Source organism: Myotis daubentonii, chromosome 2, assembly GCF_963259705.1.
Source record: "Myotis daubentonii chromosome 2, mMyoDau2.1, whole genome shotgun sequence".
NCBI classification, from domain to species: Eukaryota; Metazoa; Chordata; class Mammalia; order Chiroptera; family Vespertilionidae; genus Myotis; species Myotis daubentonii.
In genome coordinates this window covers 75,191,603-75,210,510 of record NC_081841.1, presented here as the reverse complement: position 1 = coordinate 75,210,510, position 18,908 = coordinate 75,191,603, and the positions used below count along the sequence as shown (strand labels likewise).

Here is an 18,908-nt window from a genome sequence, read left to right as displayed (position 1 = left end):
TTGCCTGTGGCTTGCTACTGAACACCATGATATACCAATCAGTCATATGTTAGAAATAGAATAGAATTCTAGAAGGAAAGTATTTGCTATGTAGTCCTTAAGTCTTTTTTAAAATTACCTTTCAATTATAGTTGACATTCAATATTGTATTAGTTTTAGCTGTACAGCATCATGCTTAGATATTTATATAACTTATAAAGCAATTCCCTGATAAGTCTAGTACCCGCCTGACACCATACATAGTTATTAAAATACTAGAGGCCTGGTGCACAAAATTTGTGCATTGGCGGGGGTGGGGTGTCCCTCTTCCTGGCCTGCACCCTCTCCAGTCCAGGACCATTCGCCTGCCTGCCTAATCGCCCTAACCACTCTGCCTGCCTGCCTGATCGCCCCTAACTGCCTCTGCCTGCCTGCCTGATCGCCCCTAACCCCTCTGTCTGCTGGCCTGATCGCCCCTAACCGCCCTCCCCTGCCGGCCTGATTGCACCTAACCGCCTCTGCCTTGGCCCCTGCCACCGTGGCTTTGTCTGGAAGGAGGACCGGATGACCGGAAGATGTCCGGTTGACCCGGTTTAATTAGCGTATTACCCTCTTATTAGTATAGCTAATTGACAATATTCCCTATGCTGTACTAGTCCTTATGTCTTAATTCAGATCCTGGTCATGATTAAATATAGGATATAGGCTCATGCATCTGTATGAAAATTGGCCACAGTGAAATTCCAAGTAACATAAGCTCTTATTTCAGACTCAAAATCAAAATAATTTAAATAGGTCGTAAGAGCAAGCATCATACACTGAAATATTTATATACATGAGCTATCTCATAGAACTAGTTTCATACCTAACCTGGCATGATTGTGATGTGATAACATGGTTTCTGTTAATTCATAACATTTTCAGGTAACCATGGATGGTTAGGTTGGATACAGAGGAGAATGTTAGTAAGGTCAAAGGCCATGATTATGGGTTTATTTTTTTAGTAGTAATCACTTTTCCCCCCTGATTTCATAACCACAAACTTCACCAGCAGTCTCACCAGATGCACGGCATTAGTTACAATTGACATATTGATTGATTTTGAACTTTCCTTGTATATGAAGACCTAGATGAAGGAGGTTTATGTAATCATGGCAAGAGACCACTAGTACTGAAAGAAATACAATTTCTGTTCCATTACCAAAAACCAATGGCAAGTCTGTAACAATGTTATTTATAAAGGACAGAATTATTTAAGAGAAAGGATGGGGGAATTCCTAACATTGGAATTTGGGCATATGATGATAGCCAAGACTGATAGTTGAAAATATGAATATGCTTTAAGCACAACTAAGGATATTTTTAGCATTAAGGCACTTTTCTATGTTGCATTTTTAGTATAACAATTTTAGGACAGTTCTCATGAACAAATAAGAAAATTAAATTTAAGATATGTATTTGTTTACCCAGGGAATCTTGTAGAGAGATTTCATGATTGTAATCCATATTAGTTCTTTGTGTATCCATATTAAGTGTGCAGAATGTTAAGTTTTGTAAAATACAAAGATGAATAAGACTTGTTTTTTGCTGTAGAGAATTTGAGCTAATTCATTTAGTAAACGAGTAACTCAGCAAGCTACATGTAAAAAATTCTTTGCTAGATATTAGGATTATAATAATGATTATGCCCTTTTCATTTATGCCTTTATTCAGTATTTGTTGAGTGTCTACCATGTGTCAGGTTCTGTTCTAGTTTTAAGCAGTACAACAGTGAACAAAACAAAGTTCCTACTCCAGTGAAACTAACATTCTAGTGGAGGAAGAAAAAAATACATAATTATATACTACTCGAGGCCCAGTACATGGATTCGTACACTGGCGAAGGGCGTGGCATGTGGAGATGGGCTGCTGTGGGAGCGCCGCTCATCCCAGTCAGCTGAACGGCTGTGGACCCGCCCTCTGAGCGGCTGCTCCTGCTGTGGGAGCGCCGCTCATCCAGGTCAGCCAAATGGCACTCCCATTTTGGGAGCACACTGACCACCAGGGAGCAGCTCCTGCATTGAGCTTCTGCCCTCTGGTGGTCAGTTCGCATCATAGCGACTGCTTGACTTACCATTCTGGTCGTTCCACCATTTTGTCACTGGGCTTTTATATATATAGATGTTATGTGATGATTGTTGTGATGAAAAATAAAGCAGGGGAGAAAGAGAGTACTGGCATAGGGGATGGATGTTGTTGTTTTCTAGGAATATCATGGAAGTCTTCTGATGAAGTGACTTTTGAACAGAGTCCTAAATGTAGTTTTCTAGGCAGAGAAAAGAGCCAGGTGTGGAACTCACAGGCCTGTTAGGCAGATTGCTGATTGGGCTGTAAGTGTTGAGATTTGGGGGAAAGGTGAGTGAGAGGTCTTTCCACCTCCTTAGTCAGGAAGACAGGTACAGGGGCAATATCCTTAGACACATGTGGAGCTCCTTTCTGCAGTTCTGCCTGATAGAAGGATGCAGTGACAATCAGATGGAATATCCCTTTTTCTGCCTGGCTGGGATATAGTATCCCTTTGTTATGCTTGACATGGAAAGTTAGGAAAGACCTTAACCAAGGATGTGATATTTTATCTGGGGTAAGAAGAATGATTATACTGGGAAGGTGATTGGGATGGCCTTAAGGGGTTGGAGCTCAGGAGAGGGTAGGTGGGAAACTAATTTGGGGAATTGTCAGGGAATAGAGCCCATTTAAAAATCAAGTCAGGGAAAGCATATTGAATGAGGACAGGAGAGATTCCAGAATGCATCCTTGGGAAATAACTATCTTAAGCGGGCAGAAAAGGAAGGGAGCCAAGCAGAGAGAGGGAAGAAGAGAAAGCAGAGAAAATAGCTGGAAAACTAGGAAAGGGAAGAGAGTTTTGAGAAAAGGAGTGGCCAGTAGTGGCAAATGCTAGATAGAGAATGGTCAGTTAAGTTGAGCTGGGGAAAGGTAAGGTTGTACTAGACCTGAGCTGTCCAATAGGGCAACTATTTATGGCAAATTTACATTTAAAGTAATTAAGTTAAATATTTAATCTCTCAGTCTCACTCGCTACATTTCAACAATTTAATAGCTATATGTAGCTATATCTATTGATTAGCATAGATATACCAGTAGAATATTTTCATCATTGCAGAAAGTTCTATTTGACAGAACTGTACTAGACCATTATAATACCAGGAAAAAAGTTAAATAACAGTTTAATTTTTTATGATTGCAACAGAGAAAATACTATAAGATAACTATGAATTGTAAAAACAAACAAGTTGATATTTTAAGGCCAGAGTTGGGGAAAGATAACTTTAGCTTGAAGTTTGGTAGCAGAATTGGCTATTTGAGTTGAGCCTTCAGGGTCAGAGAACTTTCGAGCTATTGAGCAGGGAAGCAAAAAGAAAGCAGGTACAAAATTGCAGATCACTCTGAGCAATCAATTTTCCTAGATAGAATTTACATATGTGGAGCTGTGGAGTGCAACTCTATTTCATAGGAGATCAAAACATTTCTGTGGAGTGAATAATTGTAGAAAATTTAAATATCGGTGTTTGGAGCTTATTTTCTAAGTAATGGGTGCTATCAATGTTTTTAAGTTAAGGAGGAGCAACATGGCTGAAGTCATAGTTGGTAAATTAATCATTCCCTTCTCCATCCGTAGTCTTTGTCATTTGTTTTACTACTAAGTAATTTTGCCTTACGTCTATATATTGCTTTAAAAAAAAATCTATCAAGCAGCCCTAGCCAGATTGGTTCAATGGATTGAGTGTCAGCCCATGGACTGAAGGGTCTTGGGTTTGATTCTCGTCAAGGGCATGAACCTTGGTTGCAGGCTCTATTCCTGGCTCTGGTTGGGGCATGTGCAGGAGGCAACCAATCAATGTGTCTCTCTCACATCGATGTTTCTCTCTCTCTGTCTCTGTCTCTATCCTTCCCTTCCACTCTATCTAAAATATCAATGGGAAAATATCCTCAGGTGAGGATTAACCAAAAAAAAAAAAAAAAAAAATCTATAAAGCAAAGTCTGGAAAGTTGTAAGTTTTAATAATTATATGTTCATAGAGGAAAAAATTAACTTCACAGAAGTTAAATTACTTGCTAATTATGAGACTAGCTTCAAGAATGAGTAATTTAGGTAGACTGGAGATAACTTGTCAAATAAATTACTACACAATACATATAGTCTTTAATATATGGTGATTGTCTTGACAGTAGGAAACATGTCTTTATCATGTTTGTGAATTTTAGTACCTAACATAGTAAATGAATGAAGTGAGATTGAATGCAGGAATATCTATTGAAAGGGAGATAGATGCAAAATTTGATAAATGAGATAAGTGGATCTGGCCCTACATTGTATTAATAGAAATTGAAAGAAAGGGCTTGGTGTGAGAAAGACATTGTCTAGGTAAAAATCATCAGAACTTAATGACTTGTTCAGATGTAAGGGAAAAAGAGTTTCAGATGACTAAAGGATTTAGGAAGATGGTACCATTGAAAAATTAGGCAAATTGATGTGGAATCTTGTTTCTGAGGAAAACTGCTGAGTGCTCTTCATTACATAATGTTTTGTAAAACAAACTAAAGCCCTTTCTTTGTTAATAAAATTCTATAAGAGGAACTTAATTTGCAATAATGTCCGAACATACAGATAGCAGTGCTTTGTAATGAAGGTCTGTGAAAAAACAAAGAACATTTCAGAGAGAACATCACAGGTTAGAAGATTGACTAATTTCCTAAAGACTCAGGATTTTTTTTTTTTTGAGGATTTAGTTTCTGGTGTAAGCTTAATATTGCACTCCTTCCTTCCTTCCTTCCTTCCTTCCTTCCTTCCTTCCTTCCTTCCTTCCTTCCTTCCTTCCTTCCTTCTTTCTTTTTTTTTTTTTTTTTTTGCTACTTAAAGATTAATGCACCTCTTAATTCATTTACTCAACTGTGGGTGCTGTCTAGGTTCAGATTCTGGTGTATGAGATTAAATCACTCCTGAGAAAATTTGTTTCTTTTTTAGATCTTGCCATATTCAGAAGTTGCTGAAGGTGAAGAGACAGTGAGTAATATATATGGTGTTATTTTTTGAAATGTTAACATTTTAATATTTTTTTTTAGGATTTCAAGTTGGATTCTTAAAATATATGCTTATTGGATTTAATCATAGATTATTTTGTCATTCTAAGAAGTAGCTAATGTAGCCTAAAAAGATTAGTTTAAAAAGTGTTTTTATTTTTTTCAAAATGTAAATAGGCATAATCATTTTTACTATAAGAATAATACATAGTACTGTGGCATATTTAAACAATATAAAATATAATAAAATTCTACCTTATAAAGCTAACCACTGTTAATATTTTGGTGACATATTTCCTGTGTGTTAATATGTGTATATCTTACATATGAAATTTTAGAGAAGTTGAGTCATATCATACATACTTTTTTATAAAGTCCTTTAAAAAGCCAATATATAATGGATGTTTTTTAGTCAGTGAAAAAAACCTTTAATGACTAATGATAGTATTTTATTGTATGACTATATTTTTAATTTATACCTTGTTTTAAATAGGTTATTGTTTTAGATGACTGTAAATGATATTGTGATACACACACACACACACACACACACACAAATACATCTTTTTGACCATTTTGGATGATACCTTAGTATACATTCCTAGAAGTGGGGGGTCAAAAGTGGGATCAAATGTGTGATTAGGTTATTTTAAAATAAATGCCTGGCCAGTCAGATCATATTTTCTTAGCAGTTGTAAGCTCTAGTTCCCAGAAAAAATATTGCTTAAAATCTCTCCTGTAAAACTCAGGGGTAAATGTGCACGTGTATGTTTTGCAGGCAATTGCAGGAATGTAGAAATTCAGTTATATGTTGAAGGAACAAACAGATGTCAGCTGCATTATATATCCCTCACTGAAGTTTCTTGCTGTAAGGGCCAAAAATAACACTAAGTAGAGCACTCTTGAGATGTTTTATATAATCCTGCTTCTGAGAGCCAGCTGCAGTAGGATTGCTTCTAGGAATACAACCTGATTAGCTTTATTGGGGTAGAGGTTCCACCTGCTTGAATCTTTATTTTCAAGGTGTACTCATATCAGTGCTTGATAAGCTTGTTATGCTTTCACTTAAGATCAAAAGATGACTTAAATCAAATCAATGTATATGTTAAGGAGATGCTGTGCTAAAGCAATGGAATCAAGTTGATGTATAGATCTCATGGGATTATTTTGTATAACAGGGTAGCTATCTGTCCTGGATAGCTCTGGACTGAGGTTTCCCAGATCACAAGGTGTGATTGATTATGAGCTTCTACCTATTCCTTTACATTTCTTAAAGATTGCAAATTTTATGCTAATTATTCATGGCAAATACTTAAAAGTACATTAAAGTAAAATCACATTTTTTTCCATAATGTTCTTTTTCTGAGATTTGTAGACTAAATTCAGTAATGACTTTCATGCTTTTAATTAAAGTATGTTGGTAATACACTAGCATATCAGTATAATTTTACTATTTTCAGCCTATACTTTCTGCCAAAAGAGAGTATTTATTTATATGTTAAAAAGATTATTGAGGTGACTGTGTGGACATTGTCTAAGGCAGTGGTTCTCAACCTTGGCTGCACATTAGAATCACCTGGGAATCTTTTTAAAATCCTGATTTCTGGGCCTCATCCTCCGGAAATTCTGTTTCTTTGTTACTAATGTTGTGGCCCCACCCCATAACAAAGACACAGAATTTCTGGAGGATGAGGTGCAGAAATCAGGAGTTTAAAAAGATTCCCAGGTGATTCTAATGTGAGCCAAGGTTGAGAATCACCGGTCTAAGGGCTAATGGTAAGTATGATAAATTACTCAAATAGAGAAAATGTGTGCGTCAAATCTTAATGGTCTTTTTCTGAACAAGCTGAAGAAACCTTCCTAGATTCTTTGGAGATTCTAGTAGTATTTTGGTTTGCTAATAAAAGTCAAGGAAAGTGGCTAGCTTTTTGTTTGTCTGTTTTTAATATCTTACAAGATGCTTGTATAAAGTGTTTCCACATCAGTAATTTCACATTGTCTTTATTCATGTATTATACAATATGGAACTGCACAAATTAGATCCAGGTCCTAAAAGTGGTAAGAATAAGAAGTTAGTAAGTTACTTAGTAAAATTAACTTCTAATCTTTAATTATGTATAGATCTCACAAATTTCGTTCACTGGGCCTCCAGTTTATAATAATTTCTTACCAATTTACACCTTTCCCTATACAGGTCTGTTTGTCCAACTGCCTGTTTCACATTTTTATTTGGATGTCTAACAGGCATTTCAAACGTGCAAGCAACTCTGGGAGGATTTCACTTGCATCCCAATTTAATGCCTTGGTTTCCACATCTTCCTGGGGGAGGTTTCTGAGGCCATGCTTATTTTTCATGGTGCTTCTGCTTTTATTTGGAGTATTTCAGTTCTGTTCCATTATTTATTTTCTGGTGCCTGTTCTTTATTCTTGTGGCATTTTTTAATCTAATAGGTAATATAGCCTAACTCTCACAAACATCATAATCTATATCTATAAAAGCCTAAAAGCCACTGTTACAACAGAAGGACTGGTTGCTATGATGCACACTGACCACCAGGGGGCAGACACTCAACTCAGGAGCTGCCCCTAGCCCACAGGCCCCCATCACCGATGGGGCCTGCTGGTCAATCTCCCAGTCCCTCCCCCCAGCTGTGCCCCCAGGCTGGGACCGGGAACTGGGGGTGGGTGGCGGCAGATGTGGCCCCTTTCCCAGGGGGGCCAAGGGCTGGCTCCCTTCTCAGGGCTGGCGGCCAACCTCCTGGGCCCTCTCCCCCCTCCCCCTGGCTGGCAGGTCCCCATCACCCAATTGGGGCCGGGCCCCAGGCTGAGATAGGAAACTGGGGGTGGGTGGTGGTGACGCGTGTGGCAAGGGAAGGAAGCGGTGGGGAGGCGGAGAGGCAGGGAACCTGATTGGCCCTGATCATCAATCAGGCCTAGGGACCCCACCCGTGCACAAATTTCGTGCACTGGGCCTCCAGTTTATAATAATTTCTTACCAATTTACACCTTTCCCTATACAGGTCTGTTTGTCCAACTGCCTGTTTCACATTTTTATTTGGATGTCTAACAGGCATTTCAAACTTGACCTGTTCCAAACTGAGCTACTTACATTTCTCCCTGTAAACTAGCTGCTCTTGCTGTCTTTTGCATCTCAGATAATGGCAATTCTGTCCCTCCAAGTGCTCAGACCTCAACATTTGACATCATTTTGATTCCTCTTTTTTTTTTTTTTTTTAATCCCATAGTTGGTCTATTTGGAAATCCTGTTGGCTTTATTTTAAAAATATATTCAGATATCAGCTACTTCTCATCACTCTCACTGCTACCACTTTGGTTCAAGTCTCCTTCATCTCTTCCCTAGTTCATTGCAGTAACCTCCTAACTGATTATATATCCTTGTCCCTGGTCTATTCTCAACATAGCAGCCAGAGCAATTCTATTAAAAAATAATCAGATTATGTCACTCATTTTTCATAGAGCCAATCAGTGGCCCTCATTTCATTCAGAATAAAATCAAAGTTATGGCTAGGTCTTATAAAGTTCCGTACAATCTGACACCCATTTACTTCTTTGACTTTATCTCCTCCTAATACTCTCCTGCTTGCAGTGTATTTCAGCCTCTTTGGCCTTTTTACTAGTCCTCAAACACTCCAAACTTGCTTCCTTATCAATAGTCTACTCTATACTTGCTCCTCCCTCTGCCTGGAATACTCTTCCTTTTTATGTCCTAAGGTAAGTTAACCTCATTTTACTCAGTCAACCCTGTAGTGGGGAAGTCTTCTTAGGACACTCTATCTAAATTTTTTTTTTAAATATATTTTATTGATTTTTTACAGAGAGGAAGGAAGAGGGACAGAGAGTTAGAAACATCGATGAGAGAGAAACATCGATCAGCTGCCTCCTGCACACTCCCCACTGGGCATGCGCCCTCAACCAAGGCACATGCCCTTGACCGGAATCGAACCTGGGACCCCTGAGTCACAGGCCGACCCTATATACACTGAGCCAAACCGGCCAGGGCTCTATCTAAAATTTTAACTCCCTCTTCCTTAACATTTTATATGTCCGAATTTTCTTACATATTTTTACTTGTTTATTATGTCATTGTTCATCACCCCCATTAGAACATAACTGCCACAAAGACAGGATTTTTGTCTGTTTTGCTCACTAGTATATTTCTTGGTGTCTAAAGTAATACCTGTCTAAATAGTAGGTGTTCAGTAAATATTTAGATGCATGGATGGATCTATGATTGTACTAGACTATGCTTATTTTAATTATTATTCATTTTCTTAATCTGAAAATAATATTAGATTAAGTCAATAGAATTAGATTTATATGACACAAAGATGCTTTAGGATATAAAATTGAAAGCCAGCATACTTTGAAACAAATATTCAGAAATTGCTGTGTGTACTAAGGATTTTTTTCTGGGAATAAGCAGGCAAGGAGTACAACTGTACAAAAGTTGAGAAAATGCTATTAATCAACAAAAATTGAGAATATAACAGAACTGTACAATGAAAGTAAATTTAAGCCCAACTCAAAAACCTTCAAATATGACCAATCTTGTGAAATTAAACACTCCCAACCATGTATAAATGTTTAGAACAGTGGTTCTCAACCTCCCTAATGCTGCGACCCTTTAATACAGTTCCTCATATTGTGGTGACCCCCCAATTTCATTGTTACAAATTGAACATAATTAAAGCATAGTGATTAATCACAAAAACAATATGTAATTATATATGTGTTTTCCGATGGTCTTAGGCGACCCCTGTGAAAGGGTCGTTCGACTCCCAAAGGGGTCGCGACCCACAGGTTGAGAATTGCTTGTTTAGAACCATTACTTTCAGTTAGGAAGTTTCTGATAAAACTAGGGAAACTAGTAATTATTCATATTAGTACAGGTACATTTTTTTAGAAAATGTCTGTGAAACATTTGTAGTTTCCCACAGCTGTCTCTGTCAATTTCTTAACTTCTTTCCGTTTCCAATGTTATATTTATTGGTGTTAGCTTATCATCCTAAAAGTAAGTGGTATAAAATGAAAAGCATTTATTATCTTACAATTTCTGTAGGTCAGGAATCCAAGAACAGCTTTGCTAGTTGTCTCTGGCTCAAAATCTCTATATAGATGCAGTCAAGCCACTGAGAAGGGGGCCTGCTGCAGTCTTTTTTTAAAAAATATATTCTTATTGATTTTTAGAGAGGAAGGGAGAGAGAGATAGAAACATCAATGATGAGAATCATTGATCAGCTGCCTCCTGCATGCCCCTCACTGGGGATCGAGCCCGCAACCTGGGCAAGTGCCCTGACCAGGAATCTAACCGTGAATTCCTTGTAGTTCATAGGTCAGTACTCAACTACTGAGCCATGCCGGCTGGGCCTGCTGCAGTCTTGCTTGAAAGCTTGACTGGGTGGGTTGGAAGGGCAGGTGAGAAGGGTCAAGATGGGAAATTCACTTGAAAGCTCACTTAGTGATTGTTGACAGACCTGTTTCTCTGAGTCTGGACCTCTACAAGGCTGGGCAACTGGCTTTCCCTGGTGATCTACCTAAGAAAAAATATGAGACTCCAAACAAGATGGAAGTGGTAATCTTTTTACAATCTAATCTTAGAAGTAACATCCCTTTCCTTTTGCCATATTCTGTTCATTAGAAGTGATTTCAGCAAGGAGATTATACACCAAGAAGTGGGGATCACTGTGCCCTTTTAGAGATTGCCTACCATAAATATCTCTTACCACATGCTTGCTAGTTGTTCTCACATGGTAATAGGACTTTAGCATAATTAGTTCATTGTCACTGAAGTTGTGGGATGTTTTCTTATCCTGTGAAATTGAAATCAGTTTATTTTAAAAAAAATGCACTTAAATGGGCAACTATAGGAAAATCAATAAAGCATATGCCTTTATTTATTTTTTAAGCAAATGCCTTTAAAAGGCATTGGAAAATAATTTCAAGCAATGTGAAATAACCATCACTTCAGGGAACTAACAGGGCCAAGATTTTTTCCTAGGAGACAACATAAGCCCAAAACAAACAACTGCTATTAATTGTCATAACCAATTAAGACTCCCTCATTCCCCTTAAATAAGGCCAAGCAATAATGTAATTGGTGGGAATATTTGTTTTTGATGTTATTTTAGTTTTGTTATGTTATCATAGTTGGTATTTGAAATGAAGGAGAGCTAATGACTTTGTTCCTACTAAGGGAAACCAAAACACTTGTCCGTAGGTGACATTTAGTGTAATGTTGTATGTTTAAATAGTAACTAAAAGTCAGCAATCTTTTTTTCTGTTTCTTTTAGTTGATTTCAAGTTATTCATTTAAGAATTGGGTCTTATAACTTCCTAAAGATTAATAACTCTAGGTGGTATGGTTGATATTTAGTAGGCCCTAAGGAAATTTTGTCTGACTTAATAAAATTTATCATTCTAATCAATATTCCTCTTTGTGTTTTTGCCATTTGAGAAAATAATTGTATTACTTTGTTGATATCTTTGTAAAAAGGTCTTTCTTTGCACAATGCTTGGAATATAATAAGCACTCAGTAAATGTTCCTTTCTTTTTATAGAAAAAATAGACTGTATTACCATATAGTATTAAGTGCTTTCTTGGCATGCAGAACTAATACTTAATAGTGCATGGGTGCTATATAATTTTAAACTATTTAAATTTAAGAATGAATACATTTTGGCTGAACCTTAACATTTCTAAATAATTTTTACTACTCCTAACCCATATCTTAAATTCTAATTGAAAGTAGTTTTTGACTTGAGTAATTTTCAAAACAAAATACTTAGGTGATTTCATTTTTCTCTTTCTACCTTCATTTTCCAGAATAAAACAAATATTGGATAATGCCTAAGCCCAGATCTTTTTATGTGTGGAAAAGGAAATTCCTTCTGAATTGTGATTATTAGGATTGATGTGCATGTGCTTTCTACTTATAAACTAATGCTATTTTCCTTGTCCTTTTGTTTCACTGCTGCTTCAATCCTGATGCATTGTGCTTCTTCCTTGTTTGGATTGTATTTGTTCGCTGCTCAATTACACTGCATTAAAAGCTTCTTGGTGATAGCAAAGATGTCCTTGGCCCACCAAGTAAGTAGCTAAAGTTCAAATGGCATGTTTGGAGACATGATAATATTTTGATGTGTACTTATAAAAGGCATGCGGTATTTTTGTTTTGATTATTTAAGTGTTCTACTTTTCTTTCCAGACAGTGAAATATAAAGAATATAGTCATTTAGTGCTTATCTGTTGACAATGTCCATCTGAGATTGATAGTATTTGTATATTTACATCTGGATTATCTAAGGATAGATTATTTACTTAATTATCTAGTTAATAATTTAGGACCTTTTCTCCATAGTATTCCTTTCTGCAATCATCACAAAAAATAGGTCAGGCTACTTTGAGGCTGGACATGGTCTTAAAAAATTCATTGCCATATGACAATGAGAAATACTGTTTTGTTTTGTCAGAATTTTTACATAATAGATAATTTGGTTATGAAATGTATTATTTATACTTTGGGATTTCATAATTGAAACATGTTTCATCTTAGGAATTTAGAAGATGTCTTCCCCCCACCCTTTTTTTTTTAACCTGCACTGTTAGCTTTGGAGGATACATGATGAATAAAACCTATGCTCTGCCCATAAGGATCATTATAGTCTAGCAAGGGAGTTAGACTCATCTATAACAATAAAGCATAATATGCTAATTAGACCGGATGTCCTTCCAGATGGAGCCATGGTGGCCAGGGCCGAGGCAGAGGAGTTGGCTGCCACGGCGGCAGGAGCTGAGCCCCTTGCATGAATTTTGTGCACTGGGCCTCTAGCCTATATATATATATATATATATATATATAAAAGCCTAAGTGACTGGATGACCGGCCAGTAGCTGTGATGCTCAATGACCACCAGGGGCCAGATGCTCCACACAGAAGCTGCCCCCTGGTGGTCAGTGCATCCCCACAGTTAACCTCCCACAGCTGGCCAACCTCCCACGGTTCCTCCCCCCGGCTGGCTGGGTGGTCAGTGCGCTCCCATGGCCAACCTCCTGCAGTCCCTCTCCCACCAGGTACAAATTCATGCACTGGGTCTCTAGTGAATAGATAATTTTAAAGCATTGTGACAGGGGAAACTTTTGTTTTAAAGTTTTGTATTAAAAGTCACAGAATTACTGCCCTGGCCTGATGGCTCAATTGTTTGGAGCATTGTCCTGTGCACCAAACAGGTTATGAGTTCGATTCTAGGTTAGGGCACGTACATAGGTTGCGGGTTCTATCCCTGGTTGGAGTGTGTACAGGAGGCAACTGATTGGTCTCCCTCTCTCTCTCTTTCTCTCTCTCTCTCTCTCTCTCTCTCTCTCTCTCTCTCTCTCTCTCAAAAATCAATAAAACATATCCTCTGGTGAGGATTTAAAAAAAATCCTAGAATTACTGAGATGAAAGGAACTTCAGATGTCATCTAAAAAGATGAAGATCCTGAAGCTAAGAACTGAAATGTCCAAGAAATTAGAATTGGTTACTTACCCAGTGTGTCTTTTACTGGTTTTCAATAATTAAAATATCACTGCATTGTGAATTGGACAAAGATTTTTAACTTTATTAAAAGCAATGTGGAAATTAAATTGACTTAGGAAGTTTTAGTATTTTTTATGAAATATATATCTGACTGTTGTAAGTTTGCTCATTCCTTTAGGGTTCATTTTGTTGTTCCATTGGCAAAAGGAAGGGACTAATCAAAATAATGGCAAGATTTCTTCTAGTTCTAAAATTATTTGATCTAAAACAATTGCTATTTTGTCTCTAATGTATTATGTGGGGAGCCGGTACGGCCATGGCATACTCAGCCCCAGGGCGCCTTATGTGCCATGCCAGCTCAGCCTGGTTCAGTGACCCTTAGTGGGGGGGTGAAAGGATTGAGAAAAGACAGACAAGAGAATGAAAGCTGGGTCTCGGTGGGACGCTGCTCCCTGATGAGGAGACAGCGCCAGCACCCACAAGCCGTGTCTTTATTTTATAGCAGATGCCACGAGGCAAAGTAGGGGCGTGATCAAGTTGCTTACAGCATTCTCATGAATTTCAACCTCACTCAACGACATGCACCCGAACTCTATCACAAGGCACGTGGGGCTACGTGTTCGGACCATAGGTTCAAGCTTACAACCACAGCCGTTGGCTATGATTGTGCTGGGAGGGCCCTGCCCTCCAGCTGGGACTTGCACGTGGCAATGAGAGGCCCTGTCCTTTCATTAGTCCGAGGCTTGAACCTGGCCAAAACACCGAAACCGCGCCCCATAGTATTATTTTTTTAAAAAAGAGAGATGATTTAAGGTAATATGCTAAAATTCCTTTTTTAACTGCAGTAATTTATAGTATTTTAAATATATTGTTTACTATACAATCAGCATTATTAGAATAGTAGAAATTTTGAAAGTAAAGTACACAAATACCAAAACATTTTTGTTTTCTTATTCAGCTTTATTTGTGATGCATGACAGATATTTTCTTTCTTGTTTGTGTGTGTGTGTGTGTGTGTGTGTGTGTGTGTTTTGTTGTTGTTGACAGTATTACAGATGTCTCCCATTCTCCCTTTTTGCCTTCCTCCACCCAACTGCGCCCCACCCCAGGCCTTCCCCATACTATTGGCTGTGTCCATAACTTATGCATATGTGCATATATGTTCTTTGGTTAATCTCTTCCTGTCCCCTGAGATCTATTATCTGTTCCAAGCATCCATACCTCTGGACCTATTTTGTTCATTAGTTTATTTTGTTCATTATAGTCCACATGTGATACAATTTGTCTTTCTCTAACTGGCTTATTTCGCTTAGCATAATACTCTCCCAGTCCCTCCATGCACTCTTAAAGGGTAAGAGCTCCTTTTTCACAGCTGTATGGTATTCCATGGTGTAAATGTACCACAATTTTTTTATTCACTCATCTACTGATGGGCACTTGGGCACTTAACTGTTGTAAATAAATGCTGCTATGAACACAGGGGTACATACATTCTTTCTAATTGGTGTTTTGGGATTCTTTAGGGATATATACCCAGAAGTGGGATTACTGGGTAAAATGGCAGATCCATTTTGAATATTTTTAGGAAACTCCATACCGTTTTCCATAATGGCTGCACCAGTCTGCATTCCCATCAGCAGTCTACTATAGGGTTCTCTTTTCTTCATATCCTCACCAGCACTTGCTATTCATTGATTTATTGATAGTAGCCATTCTGGCAGGTGTGAGGTGATACCTCATTGTAGTTTTAATTTGCATCTCTTTGATGATGAGCAAATTTGAACATTTTTTCATGTTTATTGGCCATCGGTATGTTCTCTTCGGAGAAGTGTCTGTTCAGGTCCTTTGCCAATTTTTTAGATTGGATTGTTTGTCTTCCTGGTGTTGAGTTGTATGAGCTCTTTGTATATTTTGGAAATTAATCCCTTATCTGATGTATCATTGGCACCTATATTTTACCAAAGTATGTTCCCTTTTCATTTTGTTAATGGTTTCTTTTGCTGTGCAGAAGCTTTTTATTTTTATGTAGTCCCATTTGTATATATTTTCCTTTGTTTCCCTTGCCTTTGGCAATGTATCGGTGAAAATATTGCTAGGTGAGATGTCTGAGATTTTACTGCCTATGTTTTCTTCTAGAATTTTTACGGTTTCCCATCTTACATTTAAGTCTTTTATCTCTTTTGAGTTTATTTTTGTAAATGGTATAAGTTGGTGGTCTAGTTTCTTTCTTTTTTTTTTTTTTTTTTTGCATGTACCTGTCCAACTTTCCTAACACCATTTATAGAAGAAACTATCTTTACCTGGCAGATATTTTCAATGGATTTTTCAGTTACTCTAATTACCTTATACATTCAAATGTTGGCTCAGATGAACTGATTGACATAGCTGAACTTTATAAATAGAATTTAATTTTTAATATCAATTGAAATGATTCTAATTTGGGGACTGGGTTTTATAAGTGGAGGTCTTTAATTTACTTGGAATATAAGAAATTTATTGTATATTTTATGCCTATAGAAATAAAAATATACAGCATATATTAGGGATCGTTTATATTGTGCTCCATCAACTGTTCAAAGGGGACTGTATAATTATTTCATGGAGACCATATGTTTTTTAAAGTGGAAAGTAATTTCATATAGTACTTCATTAGGATTTGTACTATTGAATGAAAAAGCTATAATTTTATATCTACCAACATATTTAATATATTTAAGTATTTGGGAAAAGGTATACCATCTTAAGGGGAGATTTAGAATTTATGTAGAGATCATTTATGACTTTAAAATATTTACTTAACTTCAGCTTATCTTAGCTTTCACTTAGATTAAGGTCAAATACCAGACTTTGAAGCTTATACAGTTCTTCAGATTTTATATTGATGAGTTGAGTTCAGAAAGTAAAGAATGATAATTACAGAGTCATATTCTCCTTAGAAGTTGCAGTTGGTATGTTAATATGTTACTGCTAATTATTCTATCGTGATTAATTTTACTGTAGTTAAGATAGTAAAACAATATGAATAGCAAAGTAGGTTACTTTACTTCCACTACAAAATACAACCATGAGACGGCACTGTAATGCTATCATTAGTAGGTGAAGCAATTGATTGTAATGTTAGACATTACACTGTAATCATGCAGTCATTCATTTGTCAAATATTTATTCAGTCATTTAGCATGGATTTATTGTCACTTTTATTCCAAGGGATACAAATAAAAACAAAGTCACTACCCTTTTTAAGCTTATACTTAACTAGTCTACAATTGTGCAAATGATGTAAGCTATCAAGATGACTTTTATAATGTGAAAATTCCTTTTTCTGTGTATAATGTTAATGTTTGTGAATGGGTTAAGAGAAAAAATAGGAAAATGCACTTTCTGTACATTGCTATTTCTACAACCTTCCCACTTCAAGGTTATCAAAATCATAAGCAGTAATACCTCAATCAGTAAGAAGTTAGGGGTGAAAGGAACTAAATATTCACTTCTTAGACTATTCCCGTTTTTATATGGTAAAGTTATTCAAGACATAGATACCTATGTCTTACGGACGAACACTAAAGCATACTTTAATTCTATTAGTTGTTCTTCTCATAATGTATTTTAAATTAGCCTTAATGTACTGCCTGATACTACAAAAAATGTAGCACCTGTAAATTATAAAGCATAATTATACAGTTAAGACACTGACTTTACCACTTAAGAACATGAATCTTAAAAATATTCATGTCCATTTGTGTGCTTCTTCTCTTCTTTTCCTGTGCCAGAGGTGATGACTATTTTGTATTTTATCATTCTTTACTTTTTTAAAATAGACTTTTATGTTATTTTTAATTATGTATGTATCACTAAGGTTTACTTGGTTTTCAATTTTATGAGAATGGTAGCATGATAACATGTCATCTTTTAGGACTTGTTTTTTAACATTTTATTTCCAAGATTCAGCCATGCTATTGGGTATAGCTAAGATCATTCCTTTTTCAGTGCTACATACTATTTCATTATAGGCATATACCATAATATATAAATCCATTTTATTTTCAGTTGATGAGTTTTTAAGTTGTTTTGATTTTTGTTACTATGAACAATGTTGCTGTCAACATTCTTATTTTTGTCTTTTGCTACACATGTTTAAGAGTATTTCTAGTTATAAAGCTAAGAGTGGAATTGTTGGACTCATAGGGTATGCTGAAATCACTTTATTAAGATAGATCTAAGCAGTTTTCCAAAGTGCTTATTTTGGTTTATACCCCACCATCAGTGCTTAAAATGTCTGATTGATCTCACCCGTATCTATTTGTTATTATCAGACTGATTAATTTTTGTCAGTTTTACTGAGTGTAAAATATTAATTTCATTCTGATCTTGATTTGTGTTTTTCTGATTACTAAAGAAGGTGAGCATCTTTTTTATATATTTATTGACCATGTGCATTTTTCTTTCATGAAATCACTATTCGAGTTTCCCTCCCATTTTTTTTTTTGTATTAAAATATTTTTATTGAGGCATAATTGACATACAACATTATATTGGTTTCAGGTATACTGCATAATGATTCAGTATTCGTATATATTTCAAAATGATCATAATAAGTTTAGTTAACATCTATCACCATACATATAGATTTTTTTTCTTGTGATGAGAATTTTTAAGATTTGCTCTCTTAGCACCTTTCAAATATGCTATGCAGTATTGTTAATTATAGTCTCCAGGCTGTATTTTACATCCACTTGACTTTTTTATCTTATAATTAGAAGTTTGAACCTTTGACCCCCTTCACCCATTTTGCAACCCCTCTCAACCTCTTCATCTTTGGCAACCACCAGTCTCTTCTCTGTATCTATAAGCTAAGTTTTTTTGTTGTTTGTCCTTTTTGATTCTACATACCTTATTTGTCTTTCTCTGTATGACTTATTTCACTTAGCATAAGGCTCTCAAGGTCCATCCATGTTGTCCCAAATATAAAGATTTCATTCTTTTTAATGCTGAATAATATTCCATTGTTTATAGGAACCACATTTTCTTTATCCATTTACCCATTGATAGACACTTCCCTTGGCTATTGTAAATAATGCTGCAGTGAAAATGGGGGAGCATATTTCTTTTCAGCTTAGTGTTCTCATTTTCTTAGGTAAATACACAGAAATGGAATTGCTGAAACATATGTTAGTTCTATTTTTAATTTTTTTAGGAACCTCCATACTGTTTTCTATAGTGGCTGTACCAATTTATATTGCCACCATCAGTGCAAAGGATTTTCTTTTCTCCACATCCTTGCCAACACTTTTTATTTCTTGATTTTAAAAATAA

The 18,908-nt window shown here is 36.4% G+C and overlaps 1 protein-coding gene across 12 annotated transcripts in view; it reads left to right on the top strand.

Moving 5' to 3' along the window:
• Positions 1-18,908, top strand: part of OSBPL8 (oxysterol binding protein like 8) — a 183,100-nt gene that overhangs the window by 62,223 nt on the left and 101,969 nt on the right. For 4 of the 12 annotated variants that reach the window (XM_059683678.1, XM_059683677.1, XM_059683675.1 and 1 more), the window contains 2 exons: positions 5,003-5,041; positions 12,130-12,166. The exons of 2 other annotated variants lie outside the window; for them this stretch is intronic. In XM_059683678.1, coding sequence (XP_059539661.1) covers positions 5,003-5,041; positions 12,130-12,166 — 76 coding nt within the window. The remainder of the gene's footprint in view (positions 1-5,002; positions 5,042-12,129; positions 12,167-18,908) is intronic. 6 more of the 12 variants (XM_059683681.1, XM_059683680.1, XM_059683679.1 and 3 more) reach the window with 2 other exon arrangements.